The following is a 17076-nucleotide window of genomic DNA, read 5'->3' on the forward strand; positions in this document are numbered from 1 at the left end:
AAGTCAGCTGTGTTCCCTCACCCTGAAACATTTCAGGCCATTCTTTAACTAGATGCCACCATTTTGCCCTGCTTCATTTCATTTGCCTACCTAAGCAAATGATGATGATGCTTTGGTATGTTGCCATCTCTACGCTTTTCTCTTCAAAATACATTTTTAGGTTGCTGGCAGACAAAATGAAGGTCTATCAGGACAAGAGGCTAGGAAGGAAGAGAGGTAGTTTCCAAAGTTAAAATTCCATTGCAGCTCCCTACGCTAATATAACTGGTTAAGCAGCCAAGTGTGCTGCTCTGCAATGTTTACTGTATGCTGCTTCAGCCTGTGAAGTAACACTGCCAGGCTGGTTTATAATGAAAAAAACTTTAATTGTTAAGGAGGACAAAATTTTTTTTCTCAAGATTTGAAGAGAGCTTATGCTTCAATGTTTGGCTTAACTAAAAAGCAAGTGGAATGGGGAAGAAGCAAATGACATACATATTAATATATACCGGTCTAAAAAAAGTCTTCTGATAATAAGGAAGTTATGGCAAATTTAATCAGTATATACCATATATTCATTATAAATTATTATACCAGGTTAAAAAAAGTTTTATCAGACCTATGCACAAGATCACCTGGCTCTACATCTGAGTAGTGAGGGAATGTCAACTCATGCAGCCTTTTTCAATAATAAATCAGTAGTCATTCTACCTCACACATGAGCTTCATTCCTTTGCCCTTCCTTACACAGTGATACTCTATTTCCATGTATCTTTGGTTTTTAAAGCTGACAGAACCTTTTCCTCTCAAGTTTCTTAAACTGCTGCTCTTCCACTGCACTTACAAACCATGAGCTCATTAACTATTTTTCAAGTCCACATCAACAGCATTTAAGTAGCTGTGGTAGAGGGGCTTGGGGAAAGTGATGTATTGAGACACCTCAAAATCATCACGTAAAACACAAACTAACATCCTACACAATTTTTAAATATGAATTTATTCTCACACCATCAGCAGTGCAATGAAAGGCACATCCAAACACAGCTTTTAGGTGAGAGTAACGAGGTGAGGATTTCACCAGTGAACAGTATCCGGGACAGCTCAGTCACTCTGCTGGATCACTTCTTTCCCATTTCCTCTCACTCGGGCCAGCCTTGTATAACCCTTCTGCCACAGCCTCATACAACTCCTGTCTCTAGACCCAGAACAAAAAAGCAGCACAAGTGTCAAAACCAGTCTTCACCATCAGCCTGCAATCAAGGCCCCTCAGGTAATTCTCTCCTCCAGGAAAGAGCTCCTGAGAGGCTACTTAAGAGCTTGTTTGTAAAAGAATAAATAAATAAATAAATTTAAATGGCAGCCACATTACTCCAACTTGTGTCCAAAATTTTATCCTCATCCTTGTCAGCTCAGGATGTAGGCATCTGGTTTAAAAAAAAGTAGAGAAAAAGCAGAAGGGTAAACACAAAGCACACATGCCTAGAGCCTGTATCGAGCCTGAACTAAGCACTCTGTATTTTGACCATCACAAGTGAGTCACCAGGTACCAAACAATTCAATCCAAGCAGCATGAATATCAGAGCAAGCCTGGCTCAGAAACACAGGGCCAGAGACAATAAGATGTCCAAGTCCCACTGCTCCCCCAGGTATGACGGGAACAACCAAGTCCTTTATGTCACAGCATAAGTTCACCTGAAAGTGGTAAAATAGAAGTACAGCTCTAACAGGCTTTTTAAAAACAGTTCAGAGATGAAAATATTCTAAATCTGAAAATCTTTATTTTCAAAATGAAAAATTTTGTACAGAACAGTACAGATCTGAGTAAATCTAAATACAGCAGTCTCTGTAATATAACACAAGGGTCTGCTTTTAGCACAGTACTTTCACACTCTAGCAATCAGAAGGCAAGCCAAGCAATTAGGAGGAAAAAAAAACCAACCACTTTTATCTGTCAGAACATGTATTTCTAAAATGAGTTCCTTCTTCACAAAATGTACCTAGAGGGAAGAGCACTCTCCACACCTCAGATTGCACAGCTATTCACACTATAAAAACAGATGAAGAAAGGACAGGAGATTTTCTATAGGAGAGATGATTTATGAAACAGAACTGCAAGTCTGAGACATAAGTATCTGTTGTTTCTAAATTCCTCTCTCCTCCCCTCCCACACACACTGATGCAATTCCCAGAAAGGTATGAACTGCGGATCATTTTGTGTACACACAGTGCAAATACGGCGCAAGCAGAGAAGTGTAATCCCATGTTGATTTTTCTACTATTAAACTGTACATTATTTATAACATTACCTTCTAAACCTTATACAAAGCTTACACAGTAGTTTCCATAACCAAACTAAGCACATTTACAAACTTTGTGGTTCTCTGGATGCAATTTTCATGGCACCTTCTTTTCCACAACACTGAGTACAGGAGACCCCATGCACTCAGCATATCAGAATTCTTCAGCTCCATTTCTGCTGTACTTACATTTCACAAATGTCATGTGAAAGAACCTTCAACAATCACACAGAGCCAGATACAGAAACATGCACTGCCCCTTTTCCTGATAACCAAATTAAACAAGTTACCACCTTTCATCCACTTGAAGCTGGCCAACAGCCACATGAACTGCCACCCCTCTGCTTCACCAAGCCCTGGTCTGGAGGTATCCCTCTTCCCCAGGACCACTGCTGACTCTGCAAAGCAGTTCTGCAGCTGCAGCAAGAACAGGGAGAAGAGAGTCCACGAACACAGTCATTTAACACACGAAGCATTCTGTTTCAGACAGTGGTCACTACACAATGTATACCAGTATGTTCACATCACATCACCAGTAGGCAATGCTAGTGCTGTGGAAGCTTTCAGCAGTGGCCTTATCTCAGCAAAAACACAAAGTGCCACGTCAAACGGCTTCTGCTGCATTTTTTAATTCAGAGAGTCTCCCTTCAAATGGCCAGGATGAACTTTTAGTACTCTATAAAACCAAATATTAGTGCTTGAAGACTGCTCAGCTGCAACTTACAGGGCTTCCTTTTTGAACTTAAGAACATGCTGCTGCTTCAGAGAATTCTACAATTCCATTTGATCATTAAGTGTCTGTATTGCAGAACTTGGCTGCTTGGTTTTGTGGAGAAAACCACCCCAAGTTTTCAGAATATCTCTATCTTTTTGTAAACAATTTTGGAGCATAAGTAAACCTGCAGCAGAGATCGCTGCATGAGTGAAACGAATGGCTTAAAGCCCCATCTCCCTTCAGGAAGAAAAAAACAAAGTTACTATCATGAAAACAAGGACTGATGCTATCTGATTTGCAAAGTTGTTTAAAGAGAAAACAGTGGCCTCTGGGCAAAGACCTTCATTGAACAGCTTTCCCAACTATGGTTTATACTGAAAAAAATGAAAGGTTTTTATCCTTTTTTACCCAAAAGGAGAGGGAAGCAGGGAAGGCACTTTGTAATCTCATTTGATTAAACAATTCACTGCAGGCAATAATATGACGTAGTTGAAAAGAGTATGTAACTTAAAGGCAGCCACAGCTTCAGTCTTCCATTCCAAGTTCTTGTTTCAGACTGAAAGACAAGTAAAAACATGAATCAGCTTGTAGCAAAACACTGAAAACTCTTTTAGATCAATTAGTGGAAGCCCTGACAATACACACTGAGGTTAAGAGCTAAAAGGCAGAGTGGATGTATCATTTGTTTCTGGTGAGAACCAGTGTATCAGAACAATCATAGGGAAAAATCTCGGATTCTGGAGGCAACACAGACTAATCTTGAGATTTACCTGACGAACTAGGATGTGGACATCTCTGCCCTCCCACTTTTGAGATGCTTATCCCACTGAATGCAACCACGTCACTGACACAACGGCACGCTCACCTTTTTAAGTAGGCATGGACATTGTCAAAGCCGTGGTACTTGGCCAGGTAGACCAGGACACCTGTGGCACATCGGCCATCTCGCTGTCTGCAGAAACTACAGTTGCAGATCCCACGACATGGTGGGCACCTCCATGTCTACACAAAGAGAGACAACAACAAGCCCTTTCAGCTGAGACGCTATGCCAGATGCAACTCACACCCACAACTTGGAAGAGTGCCCTGCTCCACAGTGAGTTCTGCAGTGAACATCAGCACTGCATAAAGTTGTCTAAACCAGTGCAAGACTACAAACTCCTGAGTCTGTAGGTGATTAAACTCTCTGTTGCCTGCCTTGCACGTAACCACAGGAAGCATTCCACTCTGTTTAACTCCTACATCACAGCCCACAACAGCAGCACTTTGTCCACAATACAGTTTCTTTCCATAGGGCATTAAGCACTAATGCAAGGCGAAAGAGAACACTGTTCTGATACTCAAACACAAGAATATTTCGGCTGCTGCTCTGTTCTCATACTTTACTCCTGCAAATAACACTACAGAAGTAGTAAATACAACAAGTTCTACGCAACACAGCTCTGTGATTCAGGGTGAATCACGCCAGGACTGCACGATGTACTACAGCACTGTAAGCAGCTCTGTTAAAACTGCTGTCAGTGACCAACACCTCTGGCTGTGCAAGTCAAGGACAATAAACCACCCCTGAGCATGTCTTACCGGGTCCAGCAGTGCTGCTCTGACATCCTCCCCGTATCTGTTGCGGAGGCACGGCCCACAGAACTGGCCCCGCACTCCTATGCAATCAGGGTTACGACAATTTGTCTTGGTGTCTATGGTTTTTTGGCGACACTGATGGCAGGTGGATCCCTAGAACACAGGAAAAAGAAACAAGACATTTAAGATGGCATTTTAGTTAGGGGAATAAGGCATTGAAGAAAATCTCTTTGGGAGCTAGCAGTGCTTATCCTGAAACAGAAAGCCACCTTGCAAAGTTTGAACCAAGACTGTTTTAACACTGCATCTTCAGTGTCTGGTAATCATTCTCCCTGGCTGGTATCACTTAGGTATTAGCTGTTGCAGAGTGACAGAAAGCTAATTGGCTTGGTAAAGGCCATTCTACAAATTCAGGCAAAAATAAGAAGGGGCATTTCAAGACCTCACACCTATTTCTGCCAAAAATCACATCTTTTCTCTCAGTGAGAGGGAGTGTGCTCTCTTTGATGCAAACAAACACAGTGTAACAAAAAAATGACTTCACAAAGTACACATTTCACAAAGTTGGAATATACTTACCATGGCCCTGTTATATACTTTTTCTCTTGCAGATACACAAATATTATCCAGCTCTTCCGCTGTTATGTCCTCAACTGGGCGCACAACGTGTGGAAAAGCCACGGCACCACGGTGACCCCTCCTGGGAGTACGGGCTTCATGCTGAATAGCAAGACACAATACTTTTAGTATTAGTTTCAGCAAAAACTATACAAAGGCAAGGACCTTCACAGCAATGCTGAAGTCTCAAACACCCATCATATATTTAAGCAAGATATAACAGAACTTTGTACAGACATATGATATGCATGCAGCTTTAGCACCCTCACTTGATCTGTCACCTTCGGGGTGCAGCGATGCTACTGATCTTGCTTCACTCCTTCTGGAGTGAAAGAGGAAATGGTTTTCTAAGGACAAGGAAGGGGAAGTGCAGAACACGTGCAAAATGCCCCCCCCCTTTTTTTTTTTCCACTTCTTCCAAGGCCATGGCATACTGATAAACCTCATCAACTCTATGAATTGCTGTTCTCTTGAAAGAATACAAAACCACCCTCAAAACTCACAACAGGAGAACCAGACCGTCATCATACCTCCAGGTATTCGTCAGACATCTTTCTTCTTCTCACTAAGATGTACCGGTCATCTTCTTCCTCTTCTGGTACAAGAGTAGGAGGACCTTCAATCAAGGACCTGGACCTTGTGTGAGGCCGAGAACTTCGGTCTGGGTTCCTCCTCAAGGCACATTTGGGCAAGGAACGCCTTGGAAGTCGCTTTGGTCCCTGCTAAAGTTTAAAAGCCCCTAATTAAACAGGTGAAAACACAGATAGCTCCTGTCCCTACTGAATTCCTCCTCTAAAGATGCCTTCCTCCCAGCTTTTCCAAAGACGTATCTATCCCTGTCCCAATCAGAAAACACAAGGTTAAGAAGATCCTAAGCAAATTCATCTTAAACATTCTGCTAGTCACAGAGGAATAGTCAAAAGCAGCAGAACCTGTGTCTATGAGGAGTGGCAATTTTTAGTGTTGTTCTCATCTTCACCCAGCTTACAAATAGATCAGCAGTGAAATTCATTACACTGCTGATTCACAACCTTCTTTAAAGTTAGGCTAAATGCCAGGTGTTTTTCAAGGCTCCAAGTTCACGGAATATTCAGGTCTGAGCTTCAAAGTCTGAGCTGCCCCCCCTTATCTCCAGCCTTTGTATAACCGCATATTTACACAGCACCTTGTTTAGTTTTATTGGCCTGTGGAGACACTTAACCTTTCTAAATTAATCTGTTCTGCTTTACACTGTGACAAATCAAAAGGGAATTACATAATGAGGACACCTGTTTTAGAAAGCAATAAAATTCTAACTGGACTTTGATTTGCATGGTTTATTAAGTTTTTTCATTGAGAATCCTGCTTTGTAATGTCAGAATTTGACTCTTAGAAATCTGAAGGCAGATACAGCAAGTTTATACTCACATGACTGACAGCTGGCAACGATTTTCTCCCACCAAAGATACCAGAAACATTTTGCAACTCAGCCATTAGTTTTGCAAGCTAACAAGAGAAAGAAAAATGAAGCAGAGCCTTAAAAGGGTATTTATGTGCTATTACAGACTACTAGGGCAATTGGCTAAAAGTACAATTACTTATAGGAAATGCAGTCACTCTTCAACTCTTTACATTTATGTCTTATTTATGTTTTAGTGACTGCAAGTAATTTGGAAATACTCAAACTTATTATGTTGTTAGGCTTGCAGCCTATGGATTTTCATATGCCAGTAAATGTAAAGTATCAGATTTATATTTTAGGAATGCAAATTCGTCTTAATGCATTCATGCAGTTCCCATTACAGTGAATTTAAACAGAGGTCCCCCAAGAGTCGAAAGGGAGGGGGGAAAAAGGGAGGGTCCCCAGGGAGACATTGAGTACTTGCCATTGCTTTGTTTTCCTTTATGTTTAAAGCTCTTTTTTCTAAAAACATAGCACCATTTTCTTCAGTGTCAGAGTCTGAATCTGGAGCAGGCATCAGTGTTTCAGGAACAGGTTCCATCTCACCCTTCCTCCTCTCCGATCTTCGAGGTGGAAACCTCATGGCTACTTTCAGAGGAACAGGGCATTTCTGCCCTCTCTGATCTATCGCACTTTCAGCACTTGTATCAGTCTCCTCTGAATCCGATTCCAATTTCTATTAACAAACCAGAATGGAAGCATGTAAATCCAGGAGAGTTGCTGTGCAGGTAAATACAGTCAACAACATTTTGTCTGGGAGTGGTTTAAGAGGCTACCTGGCTGAAATCCAGACATCCAGTCCTAGTGTTCTAGTGCACTTTGGAGCGGGAGGGAAGGAGAGGGGGGGACACGGGGATAAAAACCTCTCAGGGAGACCTACATGGTCGTGCCAAACACACCAGAAAAGGGAGTGTAGGTCCAGTTGCAGCAGTGTCAGCTGTCACATGCAGGTCTAATAGCAAAAATAGTTTGTGTGTGTGGTGTGAGAAAGAGAACTGCCTTTAAAGGGCTCAGTTTTGCTACATATAGCATTTGGCTGTAAAAAAAGACACCATGTAGTTCTCTGCACAAGGTCAAACCCAATTTTGGCCAAGAACAGCCATCTCATACTATCAATGATAAAAAATGGAAACTTCCTTCTAGAGCCAGCCAATGAAATAATTATGAATAAAATCCCAGTATTTTCCAATCTTTGAATTCTGATGTCTTGCTTACAGATTCTCCTAGAACCAATGGTTCAGTGAGGACATAAATTATTTAGTTAAAAGCTCATTTTGCAATGGGCTTTGATTTTTCTTTTTAGACACAATAACACAGTCTGATTTTGATCAGCAGTAACAGTGGGCATCAAATGGCCGTTTTTATTTACACAGGGTTTTTATTAACCAGGTATGTGATTTTGGTTGCACTTTATGTGCAGTTATTGATTCTTTTTTCTACTTATCTATTCCAGCTTTGTCTCCTACTTATTCTCTTTAGTATTGTTTTAACTCAGATGTGTCTTCTTCCAATTAGACATTTTTCTTTTCTAGTCATTCCTCAACATGTCCTGAAGTTATGACAAACCTGTTTTTGCCAAACGTGGTACTACTTCAATTTCTCTTCTGAATATCGACCACTGACCTTTTTAAGCAATAAAACTGACCTTGCACTGATGTCAAGGAAAAGCAGGAAGGCAGATTTCAGCACCTATCACTATTTCTCTAATGCTGAAAGACATGCATTCCCTGTTACACCGTCAGAGTGGAGGTCTGACTGTGTGTCAAGACACACAAATTTTTCTGAGGTTTGCTGGAGTCCATGGGCTAGCCTAACATTTCGTATTGAGGAAACCAGAAACGTTAGGGTCCAACAGAGTAACATCCAGCAAGACAGTTTTAAGAGATATATTTCAAAATACATGAGGCAGATTTTAAAAGCTCAGAATCTTGAGTGCTTTTCATGGAGACAAAAAGAAAATTAAACTTTGGCTACTCAGACTGTTTACTAAATGAAATGATGCTTCTTTCTGAAACATTGAACTTTCAAGCTGAAGCTGGCATTGTTTTCCAACGAAGAATGTGTAAGAATTCAAATATAAAATAGCGAACTAAAATCAACTGTCTTACCAATGCATCTTGAACTTCATTTTCTGAAAAGCCACAGAAAGATTCATCATCAGAGGCTTCATGAAAAATTTTTGCCAGTTCTTCTTTAATATCCGACCTAAATTTGCATTTCTAAAAAAAATAAAATATCCTTTAACTGAAGTTGCACAGAAAATTATTAGCATTTACAAGTGCAGTACAAGCTAGCTTTTTAATAAAGAAAAGGAAGACTTAAGGCATTTCACAAGGGGTTTCAGAACCACAGCTACAAATTACCAGGCACACTAGGTTAGGTGACATTTCAAAGGCTAGAATTGATAGGTAATCTGTTCCCAACAATTACCACCTAGAAGCACAAGTAAAGAGTGAAATGAAATTACAGTATACCACAAAGGTTTATAACTACTATACAAAAACATAAGCAGAGCAAGTAGTTTTAATTGTGCACAAAACATTTACCAGCTTTATAAAGTTTACATTTTTGTTACCTTTACTAGTACTGCACATATGGAATTATTTGTTCTTGTACTGTACTTACTGTGCTTGCAAAATTATCAGAACCAAAACTGTCACAACTGTCATCAGAGGATGAGGATGTTTCCATGGGAATCAGTTTTGTATTTCGAAAGGCTGTGAAGTTTCTCCTTCCCGAACAACCTCGGCGCTACAAAAGGACAACAGCAACACCATTAAGAAGAGACCTACGGCAGCACAGTAGCTTTTAAAAATATCTTTTTATTGACGCTTAGGATCGAACATTTTAGGATGTTGAGCAATCTTGAATGCAAGTCAGAAAACAAACATCAGCTTTGAAATAAATCTCAGAGTTAGGAATGACAATAGTTTTTACTCTGGTAAAATTCTGATCATTGTTACAGATGAGTATCGTTCAGTATTTAAGAATACTTCTCGTATGCAAACAGACAAGTGGAAATAAGCACATAAATCATGTCATTTCCCAATCATAATAGCCAGTGATAGAAAAAAGTGCAAGTACACGAAAAGCACCTGGAAACCTACTTTGATTCATTTATTACTTTCAGTTTGAGGCAAACACTAAACACTCTGCAGCTCTTAAGAAAGGGCCAAAGAATCCTATCCACAGATTTGAAACAACTGTTCTAGACAAAGCAGCTTGCTGTTTTTTTCATTTCGCCACCGATTTGAAAGATTTTTTTTTATGGGCTTCAGGTTTTCCTTTCCCCGGAAATGTTTCTACTGGCAGTGACCCATTTTATCCCCCGAGGGTGGCATCGATGCGGGGGGGCAGTACCCACGCTGAGGTGCTGCCACGGTCGTGAGCGCTGGCCGCGGCCGGGCCAAACGCTGGATAGACAGGGCTTAAACAGCAGCTGCCCGGGCCAACCTGGAGCCCTCCGTCCTCTCCCCAGCACCGCTCTACTTGCGGGTTTTCGCTTCACAGTTTCGCCGAGCACCCAACAGCGGCTCGGCCCGGCCGGCCCCAGACCACAAAAGGGGCGGCTTCTGGTGCCGCCCGCCGCGGCTGAGGGTGCGCGCAGCCGGGGGCACGGCCCGCACCGAGGGCCTCGGGCACGGAAGCCCAGCCCAGATGACCCGGGGCGGCCAGGGGCTCGCAGACACGCCCGTCCCCTCAGGCGCGGTCCCGCCAGTGCCTCCCCCGCCTCCCGCTAAGACGGTGCCGCCCCGCACACACGCGGCCCAGCCACCCGCCGGCCGCCGCGCCGACCCCTGCGCTCCTTCTCGCCCGTCCCGTCCCGTGGGGCCGCCCCCCGCCTGCCTCCGCGCCCTCGGCGAGGCGGGGGCGATGGGCGCATGGCTGTGGGCCGCCAGCTCCCCGCCGAGCGCGACTCCCAAGCCGAGACCCCCACCTCAGTTAAGGGCACCGCCATGCGCGGGCCGCCCCCATGCTCCCACCGCACTGCACGCGGCGGAGCAGGAGACCCGAGGCTGCCGGTCCGAGTGGTGGGGCTGCCCCCACATCGCTCTCCCTGGGGTGCCCAAACGAAAGAGCCCCCCCACCCGACCCCACCAGCCTTCCGCAGCGCGGCTTAACCCAGCTTGCTCTGGTTCGCAAGACCCCGGAGGGCCCCGGGAGCGGCGGCAAGCGCCACAACCTCCCCCCTCCCTACAGCAGCAGCGATCCGCAGCCTTGCGGCGAGCCCGGCGGGCAGCGGCGGCCGCAGGCAGCGCTCACCTGCGGGCGCGGCGGGGCCATGCTGGCGGCGGCGGGCGAGCGCGGGGAACTGAAGGTTCGCGCCAAAGCGGCTGGACCGCGGGGGGCGGGGCCCGGCGGCGCCTTTCCCGCGTTGCCGCCCGCGTCCTGGCAGATGCAGCGCACACCCCCACGGGATTGGGCACCCGGCGAGCTCACCCCGCGCCCGCCCGCCCACCTCTGCTGAGGAGCTCATCAGGTCTCCCGTGATGTCCCCGAAGGGGCCAGTGCGGAGCCCCCTTTTTTTTTTTTCTATTCGCGGTTTGAGCTTTGTGGAGCTGCAAGGGCCTGGCCCGTGGCGCGAAAAGCTCCCGGGCGGAACGCGGCGGGAGTCGGGTGCAGAATGGGGGCGGGGGCCGCGGCCGGTCGTGCCTAGCCGGGGCCTGCTGGGAAGCCCCCGTGGTCTCTACTCCTTTTTTTAAAAAGCAATTTTTATATGCCATACCTAGGTTGGCTTCACTCTGAAATAAACCCCCCAAACCTGCCAGTTTTCAAGGGCAGCGGGGCTTCTCCACGAAAGAAAGCCAAGGGTCTGTGCCCCGGCTGCTCCCAGCAGAGCCCGCACCCAGCACCGCCTGCCAGGCAGGGTAGTACAAGTACAGTGCGTCGGAACACTCACCCCGCAGCGCGCAGGCTACCCCGAGTCCCACGAGGAATGGAGGGTCGCTTACCAGGGCCCCACCGATGAGTGAGAGGAGTGAGACGAGGTGACGCCTCTGCTCCTCGGGTAACAACAGTTCAACAGAATTTTACAAAGAAGTTGGCTGCCTTGCCCTTTGCAATCAAAATACTATTTGAAGACGGGCCAGAAGAAAATAGATCAGTCATTTTAAACCATTTTTGGTAACATGTATAATAGCACGTTAAATCAAGTGCGGCCGTTAAACACAGCAAAATAACTGCTATGCAATATTTGGCAGCGATAGTAATGGGAGAAGCCCTGAAGAAGCTGTATGGGATTTGTGGCCCTGGTGTTTGCTATAATCCTCTGTTTATCCTGGGGTTTGAGCAGGGCTCAATACCAGTGCAACTCTTGCTGCTCAGCATTTCCACGTGCCTCCCTGACAGCAGGCGAGTCCCCACTGCAATCGGCTGGAGGGAGGAGGCCCCGTGCACGTGGAAACCTGTGCCTGTGTAAGGCAAACCACGAATCATCTCTGAGCCAAAGCCTGTAAATAGGCTACAGCACAATAGAGTACAAGAGCCCTCACAGAGGTGTTCTATTTTCTCCGGGCATTATTCTTCCTGCGCATGCTGCAATCTGTCACGTAAAAGAATCTCCATTTTAAATAAGCCCATAATTACATACTTACCTGCACTGCTGGCTTCTCAGCACACACACAAAAGCAGACAAACTAAACCAGTTCTCCAGAGACCAGACCACACTCCATTCTTCTAAATCCAAATTAGTGGAAGATTGCCACCCAGATGGCTTCCAAATAAGACAGCTCAGTTGGGAAGAGGGGGATGTTTTCTGAATTTTGATGTAGTTTTACTTCTTTCAGAAAAAGAAATCTACAAATACTTATTTACTTACATGGAAGAAGAGATCCAGTTTATTAAGAGTAAAAGCCCTTAACATCTTGAATCACTTACCAGAATTTTACTAGAGAAGTAGCCAACCTTCACAGCTTTTAAGAGCATCATATGAAATGTTATGGAGTACTGATGGCACTAGCTGAAGCAAAACTTCAGACTGCAGTTAATTTTCCGTGTAATGCTTAATGGAAACAGCATTCTTCAAATCTTCAAACTGCACATGTAGTTCAAATGGCTTTCAAATTAATAGGCCAGAGCAGAGATTTTGTGGGGAATCCAGACAGGACATTTTGTGAACTGTATTGTCAAGGTTTTTTTAATATGTGAAAAATAATTATTTTATTGAAAATTGTGTATATCAGCTCACATATTTTACAGATGACTGGGGATAAGGGAGCAGGAAAGGGAAAGAGAAATGGGATGTATGTGAAGGGCAGAGGCTTCCCTTCCTACAGCACACAGCAAGGGTACCAGAAAATGAAGGTCTGTAACTCAGGAGATGGTTGTTGTGACCTGTGACACTGTGATTTCCCATTTTCATCCTCATGGCCTGCATGGCCCTGCTCTGCCCTGCAGGGCACAGGTGCCCTCAGCGGATGGGCAGAACAAACTTACCAACTGGCTTTACCATGATGGAAAAAGTTTTTCTGTGTTTGTCAAGACATAGGCAGCACCACTGTCCTACATCTAGCTATTAACAGAAGCTGAAGACATGCAAAGGTGAACTCAGGTGAGCATTGCATTTTCAGCCACACTTACATTAGGCTAATGTGAGTAGAGGAAAACATCCCTGCCCATTCAGTCCCCCAGTCAGGGTCCTGCACAGCCTGTCCAGTGCTACCAGCCAGCTCACCCCTCAGGGCTCACATGTCGGCAAAGATCATCTGGAGTATTTTATCAGGTGTTTTCAATAAAATAGTCTGTTAAGGTCTCATCTTTCCTTGAAATGAGCTGTCACTACATGGTAGCAGCCCTTGGAAGACCTGCTAAGGGAATTGGCTGAAATTATGAAGGGACATGCAGTAGATTGAGCGTGCAATGCTTTCTGCATCTATCTAGGGGAATCAAAGTTGTTTACATGTTAGGAGCTTCAAGCAGTAGCGAGAACATGGACCTCCAACAATAGCCCCATTGTCAGGAACAATAGATGTGACCTTTGGTCTGCTGGGATGAAGGACAAGGGCTGTTTTCCATGTCACCCCGCAGATTTTGGCTGTTAGCATTGTAACACAGCTTTTCTCTCTGGAGGCAGGAATCCTGCTGCCCCGTCCCTGGCTCTCCTACACAGTTCCTATCTTAACTACACTCAACACACTTTATGCTCCTTTCTCTTTTTTTTTTTAAATTGGAGCTATACATTTTTACCTGCTGTTATGAATGAGTGTTTTAGGACACCGAAAGAATCCCTGGCAAAGGTATCAGCAAAAGCATGTTTAATATAACAATGAAAGCATGACAAAGTTCATTGGCAAGGTTCACTCTACTACTTACTAGATGGTTAAAGCACATAGAGAAAAATTGTACTGAAGTCTACAATCAATCTAAAACTAAAATCAACCAGAAATTATCTACATGAAAAAAGGGTAAGGCCGAGAAAGACTAAGGATAAAAAAAAATAAGGGAGACCCTCCCATTGAGTCACAAGGTTCAGAATGGACTTCCTTGACAAACTTAGCCCCACACCTGAAAAACGGTTTAGGCGTAAATGTTTTAATGGCACTTAAACTCAACAGCACTTAATGACAGATTAATGTAAACAATTAAACAAAAGATTCTTACAGAATTTACTATAGCACAACAGTAACTCAGTAATAGGCCTAACTTACTTACAAACCTAAACTACTTAAGAATCTAGGAGAGCAACATTCATAGTACATTTGCTATACCACATTCACACTCACATGCGGACCCAAAGGAGTACACACAAGGTATATACATTTCAAAAGTTCCCTTTGAATTCAGCAAAGTACTCACATCGGATGCCTTTGGATCTTCTCAGTGGGCAAAGTGTTGAGTCTCGAGGAGTGGAGGTAGCCCAGGCTCCATTGCTGGCGATCGGTGGTGGTCCCCCAAGTATGGCAAACGTGAGTGTTGGCTGGCCCTGGGAGGCCCCACTGAGGGGGAGGTGTTGGTCACAGCCTGCTGCGGTCCAGGAGGGCTCAAAGGGTCTCACTTAGGACTGCTCTTTATAGGGTCACAAAAGGGTTGGCTTTAGCCATAGTAATTTTCCATCCTGGCCACAATTTGGGTCAATAATTTTCTTCGAAAGTCTGGGAACAAAAATGTTGTTCCACTTGGGTTATTATTCAGGCAAGAAAAATCAGTTTTCAAGGCTGTTCGTTAAAAACAGCCACACTAGAAAGCATAAGCTCCTGGCAGTGTTTCTGTTAAGTTCAAGAGGACCTTAGCCCAGGTGGTGTTTGTCAAGGCCAAGGCTTAATGAGTGTTTCTGAGATCATAGTATGGCCCAAGGGTGGGGGATGCACCACCACACCTGCCTAAAATAGCATGTGGACACATTAGTTAATGTCTGTGTGATGCTAGTATTTATTGTGATGAGACTTGCACAGTGACACATATTTATGGGTGCATGCGTTTAAGAGGAAAGGGAGAGTTTGGATTCTCATGGCCACTGAGTACCCGTAGCACAATGCAATGACACGTATCTTAGCTCCACAGGAAAGAATAAGACTGCAGCCACTAATGACAGTAATTAAAAATTTATGTAAGAGCTGTCCAATCACCTCTTCATCTGAGCAAATTATAGTGTGTTATTGAAACCATTAGTGCAATAAAATGAAGCTAAAAACATTTTGCATTAAAATAATCAGACATTGATTTATGATGTAAATTGTAAATCGGTAACCTATAACACACACTAATTGTTTTTCTCTCTCCTGTAAGGTGTGTTTCTTGAAAAGATCTGATCAAGCATATCTCTTTGTTCACACATCACCCTCCAGTGGCTCACACTACTATACAAGACATAATAAGGTGTATAATCAGGTAACCTGCTATTGATTGCAATCCAGAAAGGACATACTTGTTCTTACACAGAACATCACTTTTGGAGATTTAATTACAGCTAGACCTCTATGTGTTTGCTGGACATGCATTTTTATGGAGTACCTTTTTAATGTAAATACCTTAACACTATGCTCTCATAGGTAGAATCAGATTTTGTAAAATAGATATAATATTTAATATGTACGATCTGTTTCTAGTAAGACCAGCTGTACTAGCTCCATAAAATACCTCCACAATGCAATTAGTATCTTTTTCCTTTTTTTTCTCTCTAAGGAGAAATAGATTTTCTCCTTTTAGTTTAACAGGTTTCTATCTCCTTGTGCTTTGCTATGATTTTCTTGTTAGTAAAGGCTGTGTGCCAATGCATCCTGCATGTTGGATTGAAGGTGGTCATGTCCGATCTTATCCGATACTGTATTTCTTTGACACAAACTGCCAAGACCACAAAAACCAAAAGAATAAGAGAAGGAAAACCAAAGGAATAATACAGATCAGTGTCAGAAAAAGTGCAGTTGATACTACATTCATCGGTGCACTAAGAAAATGGCTGAAATGTGGTCATTTTTGATAGAAACCTTAATGATTATTCCAAATGTAAGTCACAGCAGATCATTTGGAGCCAAGAGCATTATGATGCACATTATGGGAGCATAATTACAATGCTCATTTGATTGTCGTGTAGCCATTCCACAAAATGCATAGCAAAAAATGTTGTTCGAAAGTAGCTGGTTTTGATATGCAGTAGCCACTTTTAAAAGCTCAAAATCCCAGCCCTTTCATTGTTGGGCTTTGATTTGTATTTCCCTTTGAAAACGCAAATTACATTTAGTCACATCATAAAGAAATCATTTACAAAATGTTCTGCAATTGTATAGCTGTGGGAAACAGAAGGCTATCAGGAAATAATCAAAAATACTTACTGTAGTCTCTTTTTTTGCCCTTTTACACGAGCTTTGCCATTGCCTTTTTGCAAATGTTGATTTGCATTGCCTCCACCAGCCTTCAGCAAGATGTGGTTGCTGGGAGAGGATGGGGGTGGGAGGACATGTGGCGGCATAACCTTCTCCCCAGGGATCTCTCTCCCCAGGCAGCTCTCTCAGGGGGGAGGAAGTGAGGGGGACAAGTAGAAAGAGTCCCTCAGGGCTCGCTAGTGCCTGCCACAGGTTCCCAGGGCACATCTCAAGTTTTCAAGCCCTTGGGTTTTTTCACAGCATGAGGAAAATGCCCTCTCTGCTGCAGGGAGCCCTCACCTTGCCTGCTAAGGCAGGAAAAGGAATGTGTGTGTTGAGCCCCAGGTGTACCAAGCTACTTCATTCTGCACAGCACAGTGCCCGTGTCTCCGCCCGCCAGCACCTGCCAGAGCGCCCCGGGAAGTGTCCGGGAGGAGGCTCCGGCCCCGGGCAGGGACGGGAGCAGGGGCTGCGGCTGTGCGGAGCCTGGGTGCTGCTGCAGTGGGAGCTGCAGGGACGGGCTGCACCTTCAGCCTCAGCTCGCATTTCTCCCAAGAGGCCACTCCTCTATCCTCTGAGTTGTTCATCTCAAATGCCCTGGATTTACATTCACTCAAACGTGATCTTGGCAGACCCTTATTAGTGTTACTG

The 17076-nt window shown here is 44.2% G+C and overlaps 1 protein-coding gene across 4 annotated transcripts; it reads right to left on the minus strand.

Moving 5' to 3' along the window:
* Positions 1-1735: 1735 nt before the first annotated feature.
* Positions 1736-16852, minus strand: CDCA7 (cell division cycle associated 7). 4 transcript variants are annotated; one of them, XM_048308819.1, is made up of 10 exons: positions 14423-16852; positions 9254-9379; positions 8737-8847; positions 7053-7304; positions 6595-6672; positions 5718-5909; positions 5149-5289; positions 4573-4722; positions 3857-3993; positions 1736-3547 (listed from the first exon to the last, which is right to left on the minus strand). In XM_048308819.1, exons 2-10 carry the CDS (start codon positions 9317-9319, stop codon positions 3517-3519), a joined length of 1158 nt encoding a protein of 385 aa, XP_048164776.1. In that variant the 5' UTR covers positions 9320-9379; positions 14423-16852; the 3' UTR covers positions 1736-3516. The 4 variants fall into 4 exon arrangements, with proteins under 4 accessions (XP_048164776.1, XP_048164775.1, XP_048164773.1 ...); XM_048308818.1 differs by lacking the exon at positions 14423-16852 and adding an exon at positions 10892-10981 and having other exon boundaries at positions 5718-5906; XM_048308816.1 differs by lacking the exon at positions 14423-16852 and adding an exon at positions 10892-10981.
* Between the last annotated feature and the right edge of the window lie 224 nt (positions 16853-17076).

The sequence above is a fragment of the Corvus hawaiiensis genome, chromosome 7, assembly GCF_020740725.1.
Source record: "Corvus hawaiiensis isolate bCorHaw1 chromosome 7, bCorHaw1.pri.cur, whole genome shotgun sequence".
Lineage (NCBI taxonomy): Eukaryota > Metazoa > Chordata > Aves > Passeriformes > Corvidae > Corvus > Corvus hawaiiensis.